Source organism: Patagioenas fasciata, chromosome 5, assembly GCF_037038585.1.
Source record: "Patagioenas fasciata isolate bPatFas1 chromosome 5, bPatFas1.hap1, whole genome shotgun sequence".
Lineage (NCBI taxonomy): Eukaryota > Metazoa > Chordata > Aves > Columbiformes > Columbidae > Patagioenas > Patagioenas fasciata.
This window is the reverse complement of record NC_092524.1, coordinates 43,622,993-43,647,657: the sequence shown is the minus strand read 5'-3', so window position 1 is coordinate 43,647,657 and position 24,665 is coordinate 43,622,993. Positions and strand designations below refer to the sequence as shown.

The 24,665-nt window shown below is 40.8% G+C and overlaps 1 protein-coding gene across 3 annotated transcripts; it reads left to right on the top strand.

The window, feature by feature from the left end:
• Window positions 1–263: 263 nt before the first annotated feature.
• LOC136102819 (uncharacterized) lies at window positions 264–23,430 on the top strand. Of its 3 annotated transcripts, XM_071809400.1 has the most exons (9): window positions 353–369; window positions 9,094–9,241; window positions 9,911–10,032; window positions 11,065–11,203; window positions 12,064–12,185; window positions 13,909–14,019; window positions 20,167–20,273; window positions 21,635–21,725; window positions 23,215–23,430. In XM_071809400.1, exons 3-9 carry the CDS (start codon window positions 9,949–9,951, stop codon window positions 23,329–23,331), a joined length of 771 nt encoding a protein of 256 aa, XP_071665501.1. In that variant the 5' UTR covers window positions 353–369; window positions 9,094–9,241; window positions 9,911–9,948; the 3' UTR covers window positions 23,332–23,430. The 3 variants fall into 3 exon arrangements, with proteins under 3 accessions (XP_065696304.1, XP_071665501.1, XP_071665500.1); XM_065840232.2 differs by lacking the exon at window positions 9,094–9,241 and having other exon boundaries at window positions 264–369; XM_071809399.1 differs by lacking the exons at window positions 353–369; window positions 9,094–9,241 and adding an exon at window positions 465–1,463.
• Window positions 23,431–24,665: the final 1,235 nt, after the last annotated feature.

Genomic DNA, 24,665 nt, shown 5'->3' with positions numbered 1-24,665 from the left:
TGCCAGAAGCGAGCGCGGCAGACTGAGCATGCGCAGAGAGACGACTTGTAACAACCAGGCAGGGCCCCGCCCCGCGGGCGCGGCGTCTTGCCGCGTGCGCACTGGCGGCGGGTGTGCGGTGGGCGCGGCTTTCCCCCGGCATCCCCCCGGCATCCCGCGCCCGGGGCACGTGCGTGCGGCGGAAGGCGGTCCGCGCAGGCGCGGTGTGGCGGGAGGCTCCTGCGCGCGGCGGCGCCCCCCGGCGGCGGCGCGATGGACCTGGAGGCGGCGCGATGGACCTGGAGGCGGCGCGGCGCGCGGTGCTGGCTGCCGTGCGGGGCACGTGCGCTGCCGACCTGCCTCGCCTGCTGCACTGGATGCGCAACACCAGTAAGCGCGCCCCGGACCGGGGGCTGCGCTCCCAGCGCCGCTGCCCGGCGGGTGGCGGGGCCCCGCGGGCAGGCTCCGATCGCAGGGGGAGGCCTAAGGGGCGTTGCAGGCCTGAGCCTTGCCCCGCCGGGGCGAGCGGCTGCCGGCGCTGCGGTCTGGCTGCCCCGTTCCGTTGCGGGTCTGGTACCGAGCAGGCGGCAGCCGCGGGGGGAGGGAGGGGGTGGCGTCCCTCACGTGCGGAGCCGTGCGCGAGCCGAGCGCGTGCCCGCCTAACGGTCGTCGGTCTGAGGGGAGTGGTGCCCGAGCTGCGCGCTCCGCTCCTCGCGCAGGCGGCCGGCTCTGCCACTGCCACAGCACTGACAGTGCCCGCCGGGGCGGGGACCGACCGGCAGCGCCCCCGCCCGGAGCCGAGCGTCACGGAGCCGCCTGGCGCGATGTCATCCGGCGCGGTCTGGCCGGGACGACGGGGCTGCCTGGAGTGGGGCCGCCGCCCGGAGCTGGCGGCACAGCAGACGTGGGTCGCGGGGCTCGGGGTTGGGGTCGGCCCGGAGCTGTGGTGCAGGTAGCCCGTTTGATGCCGCCCGCCCGGCCCGCCCCTGCACAGGGGTTGCTGTGTCCGAAGCTGTCGGTTGGCACCGGCCCGCGTTCCCCAGTCGTCGCAGTGAGCCCGTTGTCATGTTCGTCTGGACTGGAGCTGGTGGCAGGCTCAGGGTTTGAGTGTCGTGGCAGAGGCGCAGGCTCCTAGTTGTTACACCGGCTGTGCTGCAGAGGCAGGTACTCCTGGCAGAAGAGCAGGGCAGACAGCTGGGGTGGTAACCTCTTGAACTCCCCAGCATGAGTGTCAGGGGTCATATGGAGGTACTCAGCTCCTGGCATGTCTAGAGATTTTTAGCCATTAGTCTTGTCTTGTTCAACTTCACTCGTGTTAACAGCATCCTAACAGAAACTTGAAAATAACGGTTCAAGCTCATTTGCAAACACTACTTGTCAGCTTAAGTTAACATGGCTTTCTGTTTACTTTCCTTTTTGTGCCTGCCTATAGTTTCATCAACATGCTGCTATCAAGCATCTTGTGACAGATGAAGAAAGGAAATGTGAGTTGGTGCATAAGCTGCTAATTTAAAACCGAACAAAAAGATGACATGGAAAATCTGAATAAAGGCAGTGCAGTAAAGCTGTAGGCACATAGTGCCATGCTGAATAAACTCACTAAATGCCACTTAGCCTGTGGGTATATTTGTATTTTGTCATTGCAGATAAGAATCTTGAAGGCCCCCAGTCTCAAGCATCCAATAAGTATATGTCCTCTTTACTAATCATTGCCTGCTGGGATGGTAAACCCAGTCCCTGATGATCATGAGCTGTGTCGGAAAGAATTGTTATACAATACATTACTTCCCCAAGTCATGCCCTGTTGTGCTGGGGTTATTCTTTTTCAGGTCTTTTGTTCCAGCACCTCCACTTTAGGGTGGAAACATCTGGATAGGCAAACACATGGGGACTGTTCCACAAAGGCCAGCTATAACATCTAGAAGTTGTCCATTTGTCCTGGTACTTAGAACTGCAAACTCACTGTTACCCTGTGGTGTGGAGCTCCCACGGCTGCTCAAATGGAGAAAGGCGCTTCTCTGGCAGAGCAGGTTCTCTGCTGGCATTGTGGGAAAGGAACCAACTGCGAACACCGTTCACCCTCCTCGATGAGCATGCAGCCCTTCCACCCCAACGGGCTCTTTCCAAGGAGAGACATTGCCAGATGTTTCAGAGCATCTGCAAGTCAGCCTTAATGATTAGAGCACAGATGGGACTCCCCAAGACTTGAAGGCTGAAGTTTGATGGGTGTAGTTAGTGTTAATTGTAACTAAATATTCGTATTGTCTCTGTGTGTATATGTGTATATGCAGACATGTGTATGTCTGCACATGTGTATAGACAGAATGGTAGCAATCTGCTATAAGCAGTATTTCATCCTTACCTTTTTGAGTCCTTGTCTGGCTGCAGTAGCATGCTCTGCTTGATAAATGGTGCCTGGGCTACTGCAAATAACCTTGTTAGAAGTTTTTTCTTCCATTCAAGTGCTCCAATTGAAAATCTCATTGATTTTCATATACAGTCATTCATATTGCTTGTTCACGTAACATAAATCGTTAAAGCTCCTTCTACACTGTATCAACTAGAGTGGTGTGCATATATGGCGTTCTCAGCTTACTCACTCCTTTAAAAATACAGTAAAGCACATGGGAGCTTAGTAGTGAAACTTGAAAATGCTAAACTGTTTAAGTTAGGAAACATATACTTACTATTTTCTCCACTTTGATTCTATGATAGTGCTTTACCTCTGTCATAGAAATTTTTAGCCAATGGCATGTCACGTAGGCTTGTAAAAATCCTGTCAGTGAATAACTTTAAAAATTTTTGTTTTTATGCTACAGCTTGCAAGAATTCTTACAGATGGATGATTTCTTTGAAAGACAAGTATGCTATCATTCCTAGCCTTTGTTACATTATGATCTCTCAAGTATTTTTTTCTGAATTTTAATGTTCCAGATCCATGCCTATGTCTTTCAGTTAAAGGAAATATATATTCTTCATATTTACTCTTCATAATTAAGATACAAGCGGAAGTGTAGATCAGGTTCCAAATGTGGGGTTTTTTTTTCCCTCAGAATTGTTGTATTTGAGTAATTATACTGCTCATTTTAACACCTAGATAGTGCTGTAATAATTAATACTGGTGGGACAGAGGATGCTGAGGAGCTGGTACTGAGGTTTTTGCTGCCATACCCTGGATACTGCTAGGAAATTTGGGGTTCTCTGTGCAGACAGAAAACAGTTTTATGGGAGATGCTAAAAAATTACCAGTTCTCTGTACCACACAGAAATAAAAGCCTAGTCTTTGGCAATACAGATGTAGGAAAGAAACAAGCCTCTGATGAACAGAAGAAAAAAGGTTGTAGGGATAGGGGGATCATATTCTGAATGAAAAATCTGTAAGCAAACAAGGATAGGATAAATGGAAACAAAAATGCCATCCTCACAGAGAAGTTGTTTTGTGGTGTGTGGGTTCCCCACCACCGCCTACTGCCATCCTATTCCCGTTTCTGTCAAGATGTGGAGCTTATAGTTTTACTCCCAGCTGAGGAGGACTGGGCATGATTCCAGTGTTAGCTATAGTCAGGCTTTTTTTCCTTCTTCACGTGTCTCTCAAGTGAAGCATACATGCAGCCTTACAGTAAAGCCCTGCATATAGTAATTGCCCTTTAGGATTAGTGTTGTCACAAGGACAGCCTTAATTATTAATTTAACTTAGTTGGCATTTTCTGACTCGCATACTGTATGCATGGAATGTTATTGAGAAACTTTTCCATGGAAGAGCCAAATTGTTTATAGTAAAGCAAGTTAGTTTTATCAAAAGTAAAGACTCTTATGTATGTAGAACTGAGAGACCACTGAACATGTTCTCACTCTAATAATTTCTGACTAGTCTTCCTTAGGAATTACAGCAATGTATCACAGTATCACAGTATGTTTGGGATTGGAAGGGACCTCAAAAGATCATCTAGTCCAAAATGCTATTCATTTTCTTCTTTGTGCGAATACAGAATAAAATAACCAGTCATGCCTTTGTTTTTTGTTTTGTTTTTTGTTTGTTTGGTTGGTTGGTTGGTTTTGGTTTTGTTTTTTTTTTTGGGGGGGTGGTATTACAAATTTTAGAAATTCCAAATCTTTACCTATGATGGAAGAAGACATTACTGTTTTAAGGCAGCTGCTTAGCAACACTGCTTTGCTGTTTCGCAATTAGCCAGCTCTTCCCACACACTGCAGTGAAATGTACGTCATTTCACTGTGACTTGCATTCCAGCTTTTCTTTTGAGTTAGGCTTAGATCTCAAAGAAAACAAAATAATAAGAATTGGAAAGAATAACAGGAACCTCTGGTGTCTTAACTGAACTTTTTTTATAATAGGATGATTAATGCTTTAATATCCTTCTACAATAACCATGTTCCAGAAGATCTGGCTAAGAAAACTTGGGTGAAGCCCAAGAGCTAATTCAAACCACTTGGGGAACCCCCCCTAAAGATCCCTCTCAGTTGGGTCCCAGCATTTGATGTATAGCTTCTATATAAATGTATGCATGGTCATATTCCCTCTCGCTCCTCCACTGCCCAAACTCTTAAGAATTTTCAGTAGCAGGAGAGATTGCATTTGGTAAGAATGGGTGGTGGAGAAGAAAAGCAGTGAAAGCAGAATTGATCAAGCTATTTGTATACATGAACAGAGATACAGGAATCGGAGAAAGCAAATACAGGAATCCTGATTTCAGTTTTGAGATTGAAGTCTCCAAACCGTTCTGCTTACTGGCAACTGTGAACTCTTCAGCTGTACTTAGAGCTTTAATGCAGGTTACAAAACCCCAACTCTCAATTCATGTCAGTGAAGCACAGATAAGGTGCTAAGAAGACCCTTTATGTTTTTTCATATACAATTGCAGTCTTAAGACAGATTTAAAAAGATATTTTTCACAGAGCTAAAAGTGACTATTCTAGTACTAGCTTTTATTTTTTCTTGGCCATATAACAGTAAAATGAAACAATCTTACAAACTTTTTTAGTTCTGTACATTTCATTAGGAACATTTAGATATAAAGCTAAGATTTCAAAGTGATGTACTGGTCTGAATTTCTGATTATTCATACAGTGATGTATTAATCAATCATTAAATAATAAACCATTGCAAATCCTCTAAGTTAAGGATAAACAATATATAATTAAAGACTTTTTTTTTTTTTTTTAGTGGATTCACTTGTACTGGGAGCAAACCAGCTTTTTAAGAGACTGGCGTAGGACATAGTCTTGTGATATGAAAGTTGGGGGCAGTCAGTGCTTTTAACAGGCAGTGAGGGAGGAGTATCTGACAAAATTAAGCAGACCATGCTGGACATGTTCCTTTAGTACAGTGTTCTTCATATGGAGAGGAAACTTTTTCTCATCCTACTCTTAGGAACAGATCAAGTTTGTCCAGCTTTTTCTATTACGTAGTTTGTTACCTACGTGGTGTTGTGTTCCTAGACCTGCTGGGTAAAATTATGGGATGATGATTTTCGCAAGACAAGAATAGGAAATAGTATAAGAAAAAACTTTACTCTTTTGCAGGTCTTTAATGTTTCCTTTCACTACTATTGTCACTGCAGGTGCAACGAGTCTCTTTAAAAGGGTGAAAGTATGGGTTTCTGCAATGTAACAGACATAGTATGTAATTTTTCTGTGTATGTGGAAAAGCAATTTAGAATTTAGTGCCAGGCTTCCTATCCGAATTGGTAGATGTGATTTGTCCGAATAAAATATCCTTTCAGAAGAGATCAAAATAGCATTGCAGAGATATGTTAACTGGAATGGGTTTCTTAGTTAAAATTATGCCATACCAAAAATCTTTTCCACTACTCTGCTGTTTGGTAAACCAAAATGAGATGTTACCTGTAATATGATGAATCAATGATGTCGTGGTTGAGATGGACAAACGACACACCAACTTCGGGAATTGGCATTAATTTCCTTTGTTGTGAAAAATGATACTGCTGTGTGAGAGGTCTCAAGAATACCAAGTACTTCTAAGTTGTTAGTCACTGAAACTTAATAATGGTGGCAAGAATTAGTGATTGTAAAATAGGTATGTGACTTACTTTGTTTAAAATTTAACTTGGAATCTTCTTCCAATTTATGAATGTAAAAGATTTAACTAATAAAATAAGCTCTGGTTATATTCCTATTGGAAAAACCTTATTACTTTCTACCAATTTCTGTGTGTGCTTAGGGACAGAAATAGAGTTCCCGAAGAAGTTCATATACTGAGGTCACAGATTGCTTCTCAAATTGTTTAGCCAAAAAAGGAGATAGTAAGGCTTTAGAGATGTGGGGCTTCCTCCTTGACCTGTTTGTTTGGTGTCATTAAAACACACTGAATGATTAAATTAACCTCATATTAAAGTAACATGGATGTTAAGATATTCTTTTAACTTCCGTGTGTCTGAATATATATCTAGAAGACCATAAGGTGCTTGTTGTTATGGTGTCCTTTGCTAAATCCTCTTCTTTCCATGTGACATGTAATCTTCAGTTGTCAGTTAGAAATCATACATTTCTTGTCTTCAGTCATGTATTTCACAGGGCCAAGATGTTTAGATGTTGGTATAGCGGTGTTCTCTCTCCTGTGTGAGGCTTTGTGATGTTTTCTTAGCTTGTGTTAGATTTGCCATAGAAAGGCTGAGCAGCACCAGGGTGTTAATGAGGCTTTTTGCAATGTGTTAATTAAATTTATAAATGCATGTTGAGTGGATCCAGTGGAACCGGTTTTTAAAGTAAAATACAAACACTATGCACTCAGACTTCCTCCATAAACAAATGGTTGTGATTCATCTTGCAGTATTTCTTGAACTGTACAGTTCTTTCGTAGTTAGTTGTCTGTTCAATGAACACAGGGGTTAGCTTGCACACTCTCCATTTCACATATATATAACAGGCATTAAAATCAAACATAGTTTTAAAATTTTTGTTTCTTCTTTGAAGGTCCTTGTAAGGTGATACTGAGATTCTCAAGAGCAAACAGTTTGTTAAACACAAGGGTGGAGTTGATAAAACCGTACCAGGAGAAATGCATATTTTTGTATTTGGCACCTGTGTTCTCTACTTGATGCAATCTATAAATATTTACATACTGCAAAAGTAAATTAGTTATTGAAGTAGCTGTTACTATTTCTTGCTTTGACAGGAATGAGGCGACTCTCCCTGTCTGAGCTCAGTCACAGACTATACATGCAAGCGCAGTGTTGCCTGCACAAATTCTACTGCAGCGGCCATTTTCTCATCTCAGAAGGAGGGTTTTCAAACCTTCTCTTTTTTTTTTGTTCCTGCATGCATTTGCTTTGCAGTGTTAACTGGTAGTTGGGAAGGAGCATTTCCATTCATCATTTATTTTTCAGTATCTGTGGTTCAACAGTTTTGCATTTGAGTTGCAGATATGTTATAAGATTTTCCTTGGGACCTGCTTCATACAGAGCATCCACAAGAACTCTTGTGTGTTTTACTTTGTTTTGTAAGAAGAGCTCAGAGGGCCCCATGCAATATGGCCAGTGACAAATATTGTACAAATGGAAGTCAAGGCAGGGAAGGGATGTTCTGGTTCAGGGGAAGATGGATGTGCTACCTGTCTCCTTCTGAAAGTAACCTCTTCTCTGCTGTAGAGCTGGGACACTGAAGACCCTAGAGAGCTGTCCACTGCTATTGGTGGCCAGAAAAGGTCACCCAGGCCATGAGGAAGCAGATCATACCTGCCCTGGGAGAAAGGGAGCTGCGGTACTGCATTTACAGTGTGATGTGGCAGGCCTGGTGGTCTGTGAGCACTTCCTGCATTTCATTAAATGCTATATATGAATTTGATACTCTTAACAGGCAGTATAACAGCTGGATGAGCTCTCTTGCATAGTAATAGTATTGTTTTAAAGCATGTGCCAGATGTAGGGGCTTATTGCCCACAGGCACTGGTCTGTACAGCTGCTAATATCAGCTTTCTACACTCTAGTTCTGTCTGTAGCACAATTTTCCTCCGTCTTGCTTCCTCAGATGTTATCCACCTCATCAAACTCTGGCTCCTTTGCACTGTGAGGGCCCATCGTGGTGCTGACGGCCCCATGTAAGCAACAGTTAAATCTGTACACATTCCCTTCCCATCATCTCTGGGTTTGCTTCTGTGTTGTGTCACATACATACAAATATTCCCTGAGCTGATGAGAAAAATCACTCACTACCTCTAGGATGTTCATAACAAATCTGCAAGTTGTTGGATGGACAACAAGATTAACAGGAGATGGGTGCTCATTAGAGGTTTCAAATTAAAATGCTGACAAACTGGAGCTCCTGCCTTGCACGTGTTGTGTTGTTCGTGCTGCTGCTGTTGCAGCCGCCGCATCTGTCCGTCCAGTGTTCCTCAGTGCAAAGTCTACATCTCTTTCAGAGCTGAGGTTCTGGAGAACTTAACTGTGAGGTTTTTGGATCAGTAAATTGTCTTCCTGTCTTATAACAACTACCACTGATATTGTGTCCATCAGGGCCTTGAAGCGTTACTGCTGTACATTTAATAAGTAGCCAAATATATGCTAAGACAATCCATGTGATTTAAAGTTTCCGCTGCTTACTATGGGGGATTCAGGATTATCTGTTGGAGTCAGTTTGGGGATGTGTTGAAAGAACCATTTACATTTATACGCTAAGAAGAGAGTTTCTTGCACTAATGAATGAGGATTTCTTTAATCATATTTTTCTTGCTACAGTGCTTAAGCAAAAAGTATTTTAGAAGCATTTCATAGTTAAAAGTTTAGCTGGTCTCTGTTTCTTACATTAGCCTTAAAATTTCTCACTGTTTCTAGCACTGCCTGTGTTCCACAGGAAAGATTAAGTATATTAGCACAGAGAATCTTGTAGCATGTTTGATCTTCTTTTGATGAGTGATATATGCATATGTAAAAACCACACTCCCTACCCAACATGGTGGCCATCTAAACAGAACAAGGAACAAACCAGAAAGGGTGAGGAGGAGGGAGCAAACATGTCGCAATATACAGGACTGGAACAAACTTTCCTATTTCCATTGCAAGCGGGACAGGGAATACTGAGTTCAAATTGTGGCAGAGGAAATCTGCATCAGTTATTAAGAAAAGTATTCTTTCGTGATAGGAAGTGGAGTCAAGCACTGGAATACATTGCTAAATGAGGTTGTGGAGTCTGCAGTGTTAACAATACTCTTTAAAAGAATGGTTCGGAGAAGTAGTGACACTTCGATTGATTCAGCCTTGGAAGAAGAAAGGATTGGTGACTTCCCAAGGTTCCCTCTCAATCTTTTTTCTAGATGTCTTAAAAAAGAGGTGTTAAAATAATGCAGGGATATAATGGAAAAAAAAAATAGCAAGAATTTACAGTGTAGCTTTACAAAAATGTATTGTTTTATATCCATTCCTATTTTCTTTCACATTCAAAATATTTTGGTAGTTTAAGTCATGTAAAATGTATTGTAAGTTGAACTGTTGAACTGTGTGCATTATCGCTGATTTTTTTTAGTAACCAGTTTATTAGGAAGATGGTATGTATAAAAATAAACTTGTATTAAAAAAAAAAAAAAGCCTGCATTCAGGCAACTATGAGTTTTGTAATTTCTCCGATAGTTCAAAAACATCTTTGATGTTTTTATGTCGTAAGCTGAAACAGTGTCACTTTGGTGGAAGCCCAGACTCTCATATGTGAGTTATAAGTTTATAAATATGAAAATAATTTGAGATTTCAAAAAAGCACTACGTTTATTTTAAGTGGCAAAGTTATTACAATCCAAATCTGTCATTGGCTGGAAAAGCTAACAAAAGCTGAAAAATGCATTTCAAATAAAAACCTTATCCATCTGGTATTGTTTATGTCTTGCAACTGTATTGTACCGGTCATCACTTAATCCATATGATCTACATATGACTGTTCAGGGGTTTTTGTTTGTCTTGATTTATAGGTGACTTCGATGAGCTTGTGGTGAGCAACAACGATGTTATGCTCAAAAATATTGCTGAAGATTTGCGGAATCATTTACCCATCGAGGCAATGTTTAATTCAGAACATCAAGCTGTTCAGAAAGTAAGCTTATTGTTATGGCCTGCTTTTGCTGAACCACATCATTTGTTTGGGGACTATGCTGATTTCAGTTTTAGTAGTACATAATAGAGAATGAGCACTTGATTGGGGTACAGGAAATCTCAGATTGTTTCTCAGGTTTGTTGCTGCATGATTGTGTGACCCTGAGAAAGTTGCTTCATAGTTCTTAATACTTTGATCATAAGTTGTTTGGCATAGCTTTCATTCTGTGTGGTATGGCACCTGTCACAGTGATTCTTGATGCTAGCTCCATAACAGACTCTAACAGCCCCCTTAAAGAAAATAGAAGTACAGGGCCAGTGTTTCACTGTTGCCATATGTGGGCAGCCCAGAAATTACTTCCAGCTCTTTTCAGATACTGATGGCTCAGAAAGAGGTGGGATGTGAGTCCTGTGGGAGGGAGGAGCACCTTTTCTTCTTGAGCTGTCAGTATAGGTGGAAAGTTAACGCATTTCCCAGAAAAGTGGTGTATGGCTCTTAAATGGGAAAAGCGGATTGCTCGCATGTAGCAAGCCTGGGAGAGGGAAGAAAGAGGAGGATGAAGGTTATACCCCTTAAAATGATGAGAAGGCAAGCATCCCAACTGGTATGCTTTTGATTGAAAATGACAGCCATGTTAATCAGGGGTGTTTCTAGATTGAGGCATAAGACATGAAGATAAAATAATCAGATTCTTGAGGTTGAGAAGCAAAATTGCTCTTTCTCCTAAATTTAAGTAACATTCTCCAAGCAAGCACTAGGGAGACAAAATCTGTGGCATGTCTCCTACTCAGCTATCAAAATCAGCTTGCTTTCCTTTGTCAGCTTCCACTTACTGGTTATTACAGTGGAATCTGATGATCCGGTTTACATGCAGGATTTCTATGGTTTAATTTTGATTTGTGACTTTCGAGTTGGGAAAAACTTGCATCTCAGGGATTATTGAAAGGTAGGGTGGTGGGACAATTAACTGTGTAACAGTGTGAAATTAGGAGATTTGGTTATGTCTTTCCTGGGTTTTGTTCCTCTTCTCAGATACACCAGCATCCACTGCCCATGATTCATGTTGATGCATTCCTTTATGATGATGATTTTGTTGATTCATTGTGTGAGGAGGGGAAAATGAGTAGGAGCTACTGCACGGAGTGTGGCTCATACAAGACTGCACCTTTAGGTAAGTGCTCTTTTGGGAACACGAGGAACAAATTCAGTTTAACTGAACTGGTTTGTGCAGTGACTCAGCTGGACAACACAACATGCAGCTGATGGAGGACTTTGTCCAGGCTGGCGCAATACACAGGCCAGAATTATTTCCCATAACCAATGGAAGGAGACTCCTACACACGTAAGTTGAATTAATTTGCAGTGTATGAGTGACACTAATTGCCCACAAAAACTGGGCAGGGAACAGGCAGGGCTATGTACTGCTGAAAAGGAAGATGCAAGAGGAATACAATACTGTAGGAGTCCATGCAGTAGCCTCAGTCTCCTCTTGCACACTGAAAAACAGGAGGAAGCACCATCTGTCTTAAAGCTTATGTGTGATGTGGTGCAGATCAGTGCTGTCACCAGTATAGCACGGACATTGAAGGAGGGATGGCTTATATGGAGAACATTCCATTCCTTAAAACCATGGAGTTGAAATTCAAGCTATTAATATGTCTGCCCATAAAAAGGTTTGCGTGAATTGTGTTGAACCTTAGGTACTATGTTTCCTTTTTCATTTAAACAATTCCAAGTTACTTTGATTTGTATTCTTTAATATATGTCACTGTGTAGAAAAAGGTAACTCAGTTTCATGAAGGATTTCAAAATTCTCCATGTAAGGGAAGGAATCCCCAGACTTGGACAGACTACTTGGCAGGGTACCTCCAGTCTTCAAACCCTGGTTTTTCAGGGTCTCCAACACTAGTGCAGGCAAGAAAGCATGCAAAATTTTAATGATTATAACTCTTCAGATTAATATTTCATTGGTTAATAACACAGTAGTTAGTACTGCCCACCCAACACCTTTGTTCTGTTCTTATTTCCCAGAGTTTATTTCGCATTCCTTTTCCCTCATGGAACTGAAGTTTCTTTATCAACATGTACTGCCTGACCTGACAGGAAAGGTAGTGGTTGACGTTGGCTCCAGGCTTGGTGCAGTGCTATTTGCGGTAACTTCCAGCACAGGAATTCGTATTTTATTACTGTGACAAACATTTTCCCTCTTCTCTGACTACCTACTCTCGCTACTCCGTCTTGGATGGGTCATTCTGAGAGACAGCTCTGGTCTGACTCTCTGAACAATATCGGGTTCTGTTTACTAGTGATTTCAGTTCTTGTTCTGTTCCTCACAAGAGAGAATACAAATGATCTTGCTTATGGAGAGGAAAAGTCTGTTGTCCAACAGAGTAGCATATTGCTGTCACACATGCTGCTCTTTTGCTAGTTCCTGCTCAGTCTCTCCTTCATAAGTAAGTTTGTCCTCTATGCCTTGACCATGTATATATAGATTAGTTATGTTAAACTCCTTTATGAAGCTGACAGACTGTTAAATTATCCAAAGGAAGACTTTGATATGAATTTGTCTCCAAAAACATATTGTCCTGCTCTGCATTTTAAAATGCACATAAAATACTTCATCGAGAAACTTGAGTGCAATTTTGATTGCTTTTGGCATGGCTGGTGCAACATATGGCCAACAGCAATGCAAAGCACACATTACAACTTTCTTACAAAAGTCAATGGCTGTTTAGGGCTCAATCTTGGAAACAGTTGAGCATGTAATTTTACTCATCTGAATAATCTAATTTTGGGACTACTCAAATGAGGAAAGTTACTCCCATTTGTAAATATTTGTAGCATTGGGTCCTTAAATGGTAACACTTTTGCTAGCCTGAAATTGTTTTGAACTACTTAAATGCTTGTATGGTTATAGCAGAAGATAGTCTCAAATAAAGCAGGGGAAACATCTTAAAAATTAATTTGCCTTTTTAATAATGTTCTTTGCTTGTATTGGAGGAGGGGTGACTTCACCTTCACCGGGTGCTTTTCTGCTCTCTGAGCTGACTGGTTTTGGAAAACATTATTAATTAGATTGTGGTATATAGATATCTCAGATGTTCTCTATCTTTAGCATTGTTTGTTTGCCTTTGCCATTGTTGGCAAAGTGTAATTGTGATGTTCAATGGAGACACTGGCACTCAAAGCTATACTTTCATCAGGGCCCTATAGGCTCAGGAATATGTACTTTTTTTTTTTCCCTAACATCTCCAACAACTTTCCAAAGTCTCAGTCCAAAACAGAACCATTATTTTGGGCTTATTATTAAAGGATAATTTATCTTTTTTTCATATGTACCTGTATCAAGCACCTGAAAATGGCAGTAATACCATACTTAGGGGTGCTGACAAAGACTGTGTACCAAAATATCCCCCTATATTACTGGTGCGTTGTCCTCATTTTTCACTCACTTTGACTATGTGTATCTTTCATGTGGGTTTTGGTGTTGAGTTTTTTTTTCTCTTGCTATTTTCTGCTTCCGTTTTCCCAAGAAAGAAAAATGTGCAGTCTTTTCCTTTCACACTATTTTTGTAACTTGGTTTGTAGTGCTTTTTTCCTTCTCAGACCATTTTACATCTGTTTTGCAATTGAAGTGATGTTGGAATTTTCCTTTTCTTTTTATTATTTTGATGTGTCATTTTGGATCTCTTATTAAATCGGGGGCTTAGCTCTGAAAAACATGTCACATCCACTGAAAGACATTTCTCAACTTGCTATCTTTAAATGCTTTCTTAATCTTAACCTTAACCTGTGTTTTATTTTTTCCATTTTAATTGAAATTTTTAACTTAGCTTAGAGGTATCACAGTTACTAAATTTCCTTTTCCTAATGTAGGGTTATGTTTATAGCTCAGCATCCCAACTGTATGGAGTAGAAATGAATGCAGACTTTTGCCAGTTGCAAGAGATGATGATTACAAAATACCGGTTCATTGACAGAATAAAGGTAAATAAATGTATGGCTTAGTGTATGTATTTTTAACCACTGTGTACTAGGTATTCTGTCTATGTGAGTGCCTGGTAAATCAGCACTCTGAGGAGCTTCTGTCTTTGCTTGTTTTGATCCTAAACAAAGGCTTCAAATTAGGAAAAAAAACTCATAGCAGCAAGGAAAAGATAAATTATCAAAATATGATAACATGTGTTGAATCACTTAGGCTTTTTCCTGAGTGGGCTTACGTACTGGCTCATGCAAAACACATTTATCTTAGCTGTTTCTTCCAGGGAAACCAGTGACATTATTGTCACTAACTTATGTGAAACTGAGTGTATAGAGTTTCTTTCACAAATAAGAAAACTAAATATTTGTGTTTCAGTAACATTGCAGAATGATGTTTGTAGGATTTGAAAATTTGCATCTAAGAACACCTAAAGGACTTATGGCGGTTGATATTTCCGTCTTGAAGTGTCAGTGTGTATGTACCATCCACAAACAAAATGGATTTCAAACAATGTGGTGTCTGTCATTATGGGAACCCTTTCATTTGTCCTGTTACGGAAACAACTAGTACTGTTTTAATGAGAAAAAAAAAGTTGTTTTTTTTTTGTTCCTGGGGAATACCAGTTATTTTGTTACCAGCAAAAGCTGGTAAGCAGAAAATGCTGGGTAGAATACTGGCTTTAATCCTGCGTTGTATGCATGTGCTCTTCAATGGAGTCACACAAACTGCTGTGTGTAGTACAATTTTAAACTGGAAATAAATAATAAATGTAAAATATTTAACACAGGGTAAGCAGTATCACTGGGTTGCCCAGTTCAATCCCAGTTGCTTCCAGTTTATCCGTAACCTTTGTTTTTTGCATATGTTTTGTGTTCATAACACCTTATTGTGATGAGACTGAAAGTGCAGTTAGGAACTCTGTCAAGTTAATTCAGTGGAGCTGGAGATCTGTATTTGTGCTTTTCAGCCTTGTATATTTTTTATTATAAACCTTTTTGTTTTTCCTTCACACCTTGTAATTCTGCTGAAGTATTCATTTCAGGGCATAAAGATAAGAAGATAACATGTTTTCAAAGCAGTGCCTGAGGACTTAGCTATTTGTGTCTCATTAGATGCCAATTTAGTCATGTGACTCCTATTATCACACTTCTTTGAACATTTCAATCTTAGATTTTTATTTCACCCCCAAATGAATACTCTCTGGTGATACCTACCATCCTGAAAAATAGTCAGAATCAAGTTGCTGATAATAATTTGTTACACAAGTTTGAAAAGCTTTTAAGAGAGCCTTCTTAAATAATTATTGTTTTTTCAGGATATTCTGAATTTTTATGAGAGCGTGTTCCCAAAGGACAGCAGGGTGGAGTGGTATCTTTAGTGGCTAGATTTCTGAGCGAACCTGTGTTTCTTTTATCAACAGTTGGTTTATTAAAGTACATAGAAAATTGCTCAGCATCTTTTGCCTTTTGAGCAAACACTTAAATGCTGGGAGGAAAGTAAACAGGCAAATCCTAGGAAACTTGAGGCCTCAATTCAGAAATTGCCTGTAACCATGAAAGGCTTGGTGTGTATTCCATTGAGCAACAGGGCAGTTTTAAAATCAGTTGCTGCCCAGTGGTGTTTTGGCTGGAGCAATACCTGGTCTGGCTCCCGGTGCAGCCATGTGCTTATGTGGCCCCACATTCCCCAGTAGGAATGAGGATGTCTTTGAGTAGGTCACTTTAGTCAGCATGATCACCTACTCTGTAAATGCAGACTAATTTTAAGTCAAGTTTTAAGTGTTATTCCAGTCAAGGAAACATGAACACATGTACAAAGTTTCACAGCAATTTAAGCATCTTTATGAATTAAGGCTTAAAATATTAGGACTGCCATTAGTAGGGCATTAAGAAAATTTAGTGCTAGTCATGATTTCTTGTGCTGCAAGAAGTCCACTGATGAACAGTCCACCAGTCACTTGTGTTTGGTTAAAGGACTGCTGCTCAGGGTTTTTTTGTACAGAAATTCTGTGGTTTTGTTATTTTTGCCGCTTGAAAGTAAGTCGGTAAAGTAAGATGTCTTTTTACACTCAGAAATAGTGATCCAAATCCCACTACAGTCCAGGTAAATCTGGGTTCTGATGCATGAGTTCTGGCAGATCAAGCTGAGGCACGTTTTGCTCCCAGCTGCCGGTCCTGCCCCACTGCAGGAGGCCTGTGTAACAGAGCAGCAGTCAAGCCTGTATCCTCAGTATCTCTACCACCCCAGTTTATGGTCTTGCATTTTAATCTACAGTTAGCAGTGGCTTTATGCAGATGACACAAGTTGACAACCAGGACCTACTGTATTTAGGAATGCTGAAAGTGGCCTGAGTTGTCTGTCTTCTTTTTCTGTTTCCCTGCATGCTTGAGCTTGAACAGCTCATGTAATGCTACACTTCACAATAATGCCCTGTTTTAAGACAAATTATTGCCAATCTTCATTGTCTTAAAAAGCTCCAGCTTTCATGAGCTGATGGGTAGATAGTTCAGATGTCCACACACTAGAGGGGAAAGTAGAAATTTGACCACTCTGACAGCTAAACTGTCGCTATTTCTCAGTGAGATAGAGCCTTCGAACACTAACCTGTCTGTTCTAGGTAAGGTACAGTTGCTTCCTTTCCACTCACTACAGGCAATGTTGAACAACTTGGCATGGTAATGTGTTTAAGGAGATAAAAGCTGTTTGCTTTACTGATTTGGAGCATTTGCAGAGAACCCATGGATTATAGTTCTCAAGAATGAAATGCTGTGATGCCTAATTTCTTACGAATGGTAGAGTTTTGTTTCTGTTAATATTGATATTGAAATATTTGGCTATACTTGCAATTGCTATAAGGCATTCTGATAGCATGAATCAGGGTCATAATCTGTGGCACTCTGTCATCTTTGCTGCACTTGAACCCTTACAAATTGCAGGGCTGGTAGTATCTGTTTCCTCCGTCAGTCAGAACAGCATATTTTATGTGTCCATTAGAAGGAGGAATACATAATGTACCCTCCCAGCAAATATGGATATATTGTTAAGTGGACAAAACATTTTTCAACAGATCCGTGGTTTTAGTTTTCTGTACAGCTTTCCTGACAGAATTAAGAATTCCTTTTTATATCTGTTGTCACGGAGGCACCCCAAGGTTAGTTTAAGGGACAACAGGGTCCAAAACAACTTTTATTAAACCAGTGAGAAACAGGGTTTTAGCACTCTAAAGGTGACTAAAATACAGGTTCAGATATCAGTTGAGGAAAATTATTAAGGGGCAGCAACTAATGCAACAAGTGGTCCACAGAGTGCATGCACGTGGCTTCACCCAAAACAATGCCGGAGCCGTCCCTGAGTCCCGGAGGAGTACACACTTGCCTGAACACGGTGCAAGATTGTTTTTAAAGAGATACACGTACTTGTAGTGAGTACGGAAAGTTAGTACACTCACGATTCTGCGAGGGTAAATTTATTATACACTCACAATCCTGCGAGGGTTAATTTACTTATACGTGCACATGTGCACGGAAAGTTACACGTGCTTATGTGGAAGCACGGGAGGAAAATACACCCACGATTATGCGAGGATTAATTTTACATATGCTCATATTGAGCACGGAAAGTTACACGTGCAAATGTGCCCGGAAAGTATAAATATACAAGTAATCCTGCGAGAAATTTTACTCACACGCGTGGCAGCAAGGCAAACGGAGTCTCCATCCCGGGGAGGGGGGCTCTCGGCGGCAGCATCTTACTCGGGCTCCGAGAGACCTGCGACAATGGGCGGAGTCTCGACGAGAATCCCGTTTTTTATATTGGCTGATCAGATCTGACTGTAGGCATTCCAGAAGCTTCTCTGCACCCCCACACTGGCCGCAGGTGCCCAGCGGCTCACTGGCGCCTCGGCACTCCCTTCTCCTAATGGCCCTGGCCAGGGTGTTCTGGGACCAAACAAAAGAAGCTGTTAGCCTCAAACAGAAGAGAGAGAGGGAGATGTGCCTACTCCTTCCATACTGAAGGAGGGAGGGGGAGAGAGGGGGGTTTGCATCCTGCCACATCTGTTCATTGACAAAATGTGAAATGTTGAATCCATCAGGCTAGTGTACATAACTAGCTATATAGGGTTATGGATGTTGTCTATCTGGACTTCTGTAAAGCTTTTGACACAGTTCCTCACAACATCCTTCTTTCTAAATTGCAGAGGTATGGATTTGGTGGATGGACTGTTTGGTGGATGAGGAACTGATTGGATGGTTGCACCCAAAGAGTAGTGGTCAATGGCACAATATCTGGATGGACACTAGTGACAACTGGTGTTCCTCAGGGGTCCACACTGGGACCAGTACTGTTTAATATCTTCATCAGTGACATAGACAGTGGAATCAAGTGCACCCTCAGCAAGTTTGCAGATGAAACCAAGCTGAGTGGTGCAGTTGACATGCCTGAGGGACAGGATGCCATCCCAGAGGAACCTGGATAAGCTCGAGAAGTGGGCTCGTGTAAACCTCATGAGGTTGAACAAGAACAAGTGCAAGGTTCTGCACGTGGGTCAGGGCAACCCCCAGTATCAATACAGGCTGGGAGTTGAAGGGATTGAGAACAGCTCTGCAGAGAAGGACTTGGGGGTACTAGTGAATAAGAGATCTGATGTGAGCTGGCACTGTGTGCTTGCAGCCCAGAAGGCCAGCTGTATCTTGGGCTACATCAAAAGGAGCATGGCCAGCAGGTCGAGGAAGGTGATTCTGCCCCTCTGCTCTGCTCTGGGGAGGCTCCACATGGAGTCCTGTGTCCAGCTCTGGAGCCCTCAGTACAGGAGAGACATGGACCTGTTGGAGACGGGACAGAGGAGGCCACAAAAATGATCCAAGGGGTCGAACACCTCTCCTGTGAGGAAAGGCTGAGAGAGTTGTGGCAGTTCAGCCTGGAGAAGAGAGGGCTCTTGGGGACACCTTATTGCAGCCTTTCAGTACTTAAAAGGGGCCTATAAGAAGGATGGGGACAGACTTTAGCAGGGCGTGTTACGACAGTACAAGGTGTAATGGTTTTAATCTAAAAGAGTGGAGATTCAGGCTAGACACGAGGAAGGAACTTTTTACAATGAGGGTGGCAAGGCACTGGAACAGGTTGCCGGAGAGGTGGTAGATCCCCCATCCCTGGAAACATTCAAGGCCAGGCTGGATGGGGCTCTGAGCAACCAGATCTAGTTGAAGATGTCCCTGCTCATTGCAGGGGGGTTGGACTAGATGAGCTTTGAAGGTCCCTTCCAACTCAAACTATTCTATGATTCTCAGCACAACCTAGTAATAGGTCACACAAGCAAGAAAAGTTGTTTGAATTTTCTGTCAGTCTTCAGCATGTAGGGATGCACTTTCAAAAAAGTTTGTGGAATTCAAGTAATAATCAGATTGACCTTCTCTCCCTTATCCCTTCAAAAGATGTTCCAGTTTATGTTGCTACTCAGATTTGGGATGTGATGTATTTCTCTGTGTTTAAGAGGAAATCAAACACATCTTGTCAGAGTGTTAATGAGCATTCATATTCTCCTGTCAGTATAATCTCACCTGCTTGAAAATTACATGATGTGCTAATATCTTTTTTGGTAGGTGAAGGTAGATGAAATCAAATCAACTCCTATGCTGACTGGAGCAGTAATTGTGTAGTAAAGTAAAGCACTCGCTCTTCTCCAGTGCCACTGGGCATTCCGCCTCTCCAGCATTGCCAATCCCAATATATCCCATGAAAATTCAGCTGTCAAACCTGGTTCTGCAATGTCTTTTCTAGCTATAATCCATTAGTAACCCACTGAGCCTGTGAGATGTAATATCCTCAAAAACGCTTTAGCTAGCTTAGCTCCTTCCCTGAAATCAGTGAGCATTTGTGATAAAATATAGGTAAGTGAAATGTAACAGCCATCACATACATCATCTCTTTTGTGGCACACCGTGTTCTAGACCAAAAGTCAAATGCAGTTTATTTCACTTAACGTAATTAATTGTGGATTTTAACTAAAGGAGATAAATATGATTATTTTTTTTAAAGCTTAATCTGGTTATTCACTTCAGTTTTATTGACTAGGTTGACAGGCTTCATGGCTATGTGAATGCTGTATTTGCCTTTTAAATTAATTTATGCCTTGTGAAATTTTTCTCCTTCAGGTAGTTCACGCAGACATCTGTACTCAGGCTTCACTTCTTCAGAAGGCTGATGTTGTTGTAATGAATAATGTCTTTGAATATTTTCTTGACAGACAGGAACAGGCCAGGTAAGCTATGTGTCCAAACAAGTTACCTATTTCTTAGGTAACGTGTGTGTAACCTTGTGAGGTATGGAAAACCTTAAGGTTGTGCTTTTTGAAGTCACATACATAAATTACGTAAGGAAATTGTTTTAAACTGCCTACACTTAATTGTTATACTTAACTGCTAGGGTGTTACAGCAGTTAAAGCCACTAAACACTGCTGCTTTGTTTACCCAAACCTTGCCCTGAATCCTTGCACTGATCTGTTAAAATAGTATCTTGCTGTTAAAGGATCTGAAATGACTACATCAGCCTAAAGCTTAATCTTCAGAAAGAAGAAAGGTCACTGACTTCTGGATCTCAGGGCTTTAGTATGGATGCACTGCAAAACATGGTTATTACTATGTTTCCAATATATCTTCATAAGGATGTGGAAGCAAACAAATGTGTGGCTAAGGTTCTTCTCTTTCAGGTACAGATACTCACAGATGAGCTTTGGTAATCCAGCAGTATCAATTTAAAATGTAAATAACTTGATCATCTGAAGTTACTGTGCTGTTAGAATGGGCAGTCAAAAAGAAAGGGTGTCTGTGACTCCACCATCCCAGCACACAGCCTGACATTCACTAGCAGTTTCAGCTAAGGCTTGTCCTACTCCCCTTGATACCAGGCGGTAACATCAACCGAAGAAACACAGAGTGGGTGTTTCACATCGACAGGAGATTTGTTTCCAGGCACATGGCTGTGAATTCATTTGATTATTCAAGAACTCAGGGGCAGTGGTTTAATGCTGCATTGGTACCATGAAGACATGACATTTGAAGAATGCTGGAAGTTCAATTATTTTTAGTCTGTATTGCTGTGCTATGAGAAATGATCTGACTTGCAAAATCAGAAAAAAAAAAAGAAATGCTGGGAGCTATATTTAAATGCTCCAGTCGCTAATGTCTTAAGTATTTTGTCATGACTGCAAAGTTCCTATGTAAAGAGCATCTTGTTGTTAAGCTTAATAAAACAGTGTGCTCAGATACTGGATTTTCTTCAAAACGAAAGGTTTAAAGGGACCAAATATTGATGTTTAATTCTAGTCCAAAGTGAAGGTGTTGACAATACAAAATTATGTGCATGTTTGTATTGGAGTTAAAAAGTTACAGAGTCTAACATTGTAAGACCATATATTATTCCCTCAGTTTTTAATATGAAGGTTGATCTTGTTCATACAAAGATATTTGCTTGGATATTAATAGTGACTGGTAAGCGTGTATAGCAAGTCTTTAAGATTAGTCTACATCTGGCCACTAAACTATAAAAGTGTTAGATTAATTTTATATCAAATGTGAGTTTTTTTCCTAAAAATTAGTGACCTACTTTAAAATATGTTTCAGAGCTTGGGAGTTTATTGCTTGTAATGTAAGGAAAAGAGGGTCCTTGTTGGTGACAGTTCCAAACCTTAAAGAATCACTCTCAAAGCTCCAGGTAAGCTCCCTCAGCTGTTTTTAGCCAATGCTTTTTGTTTCTTTCTATGAAAGTGGCAGTTCTGTAGTTGAGATTAGCTGCTTGCCAGTGTTCTGTGAGGAAGGATATGTAATTTTGTGCATAGATTAAAAAATGTAGGACTCTAGATTCTATTTCTGGGTTCACCTCCAACACACCTTCCTGTTCTTGATTGTCCCCACCTGTAAAATGGAAATCCCAGCCTACATCAGTAGCCTGTGTGAGTCATTGTATTATCCTGTATATTATGAACAATACCTTTGCTATGAAATTTAAAAAAAAAATGCACAAAACATTAGCAAAGGCTTATTATGGGGTGACTTTTGTGATAATCGTATCCATTTCCGTCAGACTTCTTTCATGTTTTGGGGTAGAACTTCAGAAGTATAGATGCATTTATAAACTTCTAGAGGCAAAACCTTGGAATGTTTTTCATCTGTTTAGCTCTACATTTGCACGTTGCCTTGAAACACGACAAACTTTTCTTAAGCCTGTGGCAGAAAGGGACATGTTAAAGAAGGACCATCCCTGAGGATACTCTGTCTTCTGACCTGCTGTCAGAGTAGAGAACAACTCATAATATGCTGATATGAGTTGTTAGAAATACAGATTAGGGAGAGATGTGGCCTCCCAGCTAGCCAGGTAATTACCATCAGGCATCTTGGATCAGTGACATAGCTTTAAATTGCAGTTGGAAACAAACATGACAGCAGTGCAGCTTTCAAAGAGGTTAAATGCCCTGCACTGCTGCTGCTGCTCCCTGAGTACTAACCACTGCCTGTGGACCAACCTCTGCTCTGTGTCCATTCTGCCATAGGTCACCAGTAGATTACAGCTGTTACGTGTATGATGCCCAAACAAATTATGTGGGCTGGCTTTAGTTAGGACACAAAATGCTGATCATACATGACAAGGTTTCTTATAAAGTGGCTTGCTCGCCATGGTAGTCTGCTTCAGAGAAACTGAATCACTTGTTGCCTCTATGCTGATGAGTGGAATGGATCCTCAGCCTCAGGAGCAGCAATGGTGTCATTGGACCTTTTTCTTGGAGAAGGCAGTCATTAACACAGAAGCTGAGAAGCTCTTTGTAGCCTTACTACAATACTCCCTGGGTGTAAAACAAGAAAGTACCTGCGATTCTTCCATGGTACGATTAGCTGCTCCCTTAACACTTCTGTCAGAATGTTGTCCTCTGTTCAGGATGCTTGAGGCTTACACAAATGCATATAGAGAAGCAGTTGTAACATGCTAGTGAAATATCTAGACTATTGACTGGGATGATTTTTTAAAGTTATTTCTATTCTCTCCTATTTAAGTTAAATGGCATTTCCAGAAATTATCATTGCCACATAATTTGGAATGACTAATCTCTCTTGTTATGGCTTACTTTCTTAATGTTGTACTGACCTTGAAACTCCTGCTCTGTTTCTCAACACTGTGTTAATATAAATGTCTGTTTTCATTGTTTCAGACAGATATACAGCTCAGCCAATGGGTTGAAGAGGTGCAACTAAACTATGATGTGTACATGGAAAAGGATGTTGACAGAGAAGCACTTGAACAAATACATTTATACAAGATTCTCTAGTACCTGGAAAAATTTACTAGTATCCTTGTAATATCATATAGTTTGGGTCTAAAATGAATTTGGATTGACTTGTGTGAATAAATTGGGTCAAAATTCTTATTGTGATTAATCTGAGTCACATCTGTTGTTTGTAATAAAAGGAGTCTTTTGAAACAAGTTTTCTTATGGAGGCATTCTGTCTCAACAGAGCATATTCACTTTTAACTAGGAGATATCTTTATGGTTTAATTTTTGCAGAAATGTTAGAAAGTGTGGCTACATGCTGATGCTGGAAGAATTTTTGTTCACTAGCATTGTGCACTGATAATGTTTGCTAAATGTATTAAACCTAAGAATAGGAAATCATTATTAACGTGAATTATAAGAATGCATTTAGCATAATGTTACTTAAAAGCCGCAGTACATTAGTTTTCTGGTTCGTTTTGTGTAGACCATTTATTGTTATCAGTAATAGTATTTATTATTAACAGTATTATATTTAATGTTCCTCCTATGGAATTTTTAGGTTTTCTTTCCAGAGTCTGCTTGATAACCAGAGCATCTATTGGCCTTAGTTGTGAGAAGCAAGTCCTTCCTGTTAGTTAGTTGCCCTTTACAGTGGGTATTAATGTAAAATATCGCAAGATGCCGAGGAGCCAGTGAGAATTAATACAGCAAGTCCAGGATAACAGAATTCTGTTCTGCTTCCTGCACTTTTGCTGTGGATGGTAGGAAGTGTAATAAGGGGTTAAGAAGCTGAAAATTCTGAACAGGTGTCACAGCTTAGCAGAGGCTTGGTGGTGGCGTAAAACATTGGAAATTTGTAACAGAACCTCCTCAGAGAGAAAAGATCCACATGCGCCCACCACATTTATATTTAGATTTAACATTCTAAGGATGTGAAGCTTTTAGTCAGCTGAAGGATGTTTCAGGTTTTAGCAAACATTAACAATTCAAGTGCAAAAATATTAACTTCAGAAGTTTGAGACTGTGCTGTGAATTTAGAAGCATTGTTAAAAAGTTTGCTACACTGCTTATGTCTAGTGCAAATGAGAAAACTTGAAATTGGATTTCAGTCTTCAAATGATTTACAGGTCAGTGAACTTGATAATAATGCTGTAGGCAAAAAAGAGCAGTGGCAATTAGGCAATCACTAATGTAGTAAATTATGCTGTAGAAAGGATAGTGAGTTTTAAGAAGTCTTATTTTTCATGGTCTGTTTGGAGTGGAGGAGGATGTTTTAACTTAAGTGATACTGAACCACTGCCCAAATACTGTGTTGACTCTATTCTTCATGCATTTAAAAATGAACAAAGATGGAAAGCTTTTCTTAAAGTGTTTATTTTATTAAAGTA

What these genes read in the sequence shown, in the direction of transcription:
- LOC136102819 (XM_065840232.2), top strand. Translation starts at nt 273, where the DNA reads ATGGACCTGGAGGCGGCGCGGCGCGCGGTGCTGGCTGCCGTGCGGGGC. An exon ending in GCACTGGATGCGCAACACCA is followed by an intron (nt 370 to 9,910) that starts GTAAGCGCGCCC and finishes CTTGATTTATAG; the next exon opens with GTGACTTCGATGAGCTTGTG. An exon ending in GACAGACAGGAACAGGCCAG is followed by an intron (nt 20,274 to 21,634) that starts GTAAGCTATGTG and finishes AATATGTTTCAG; the next exon opens with AGCTTGGGAGTTTATTGCTT.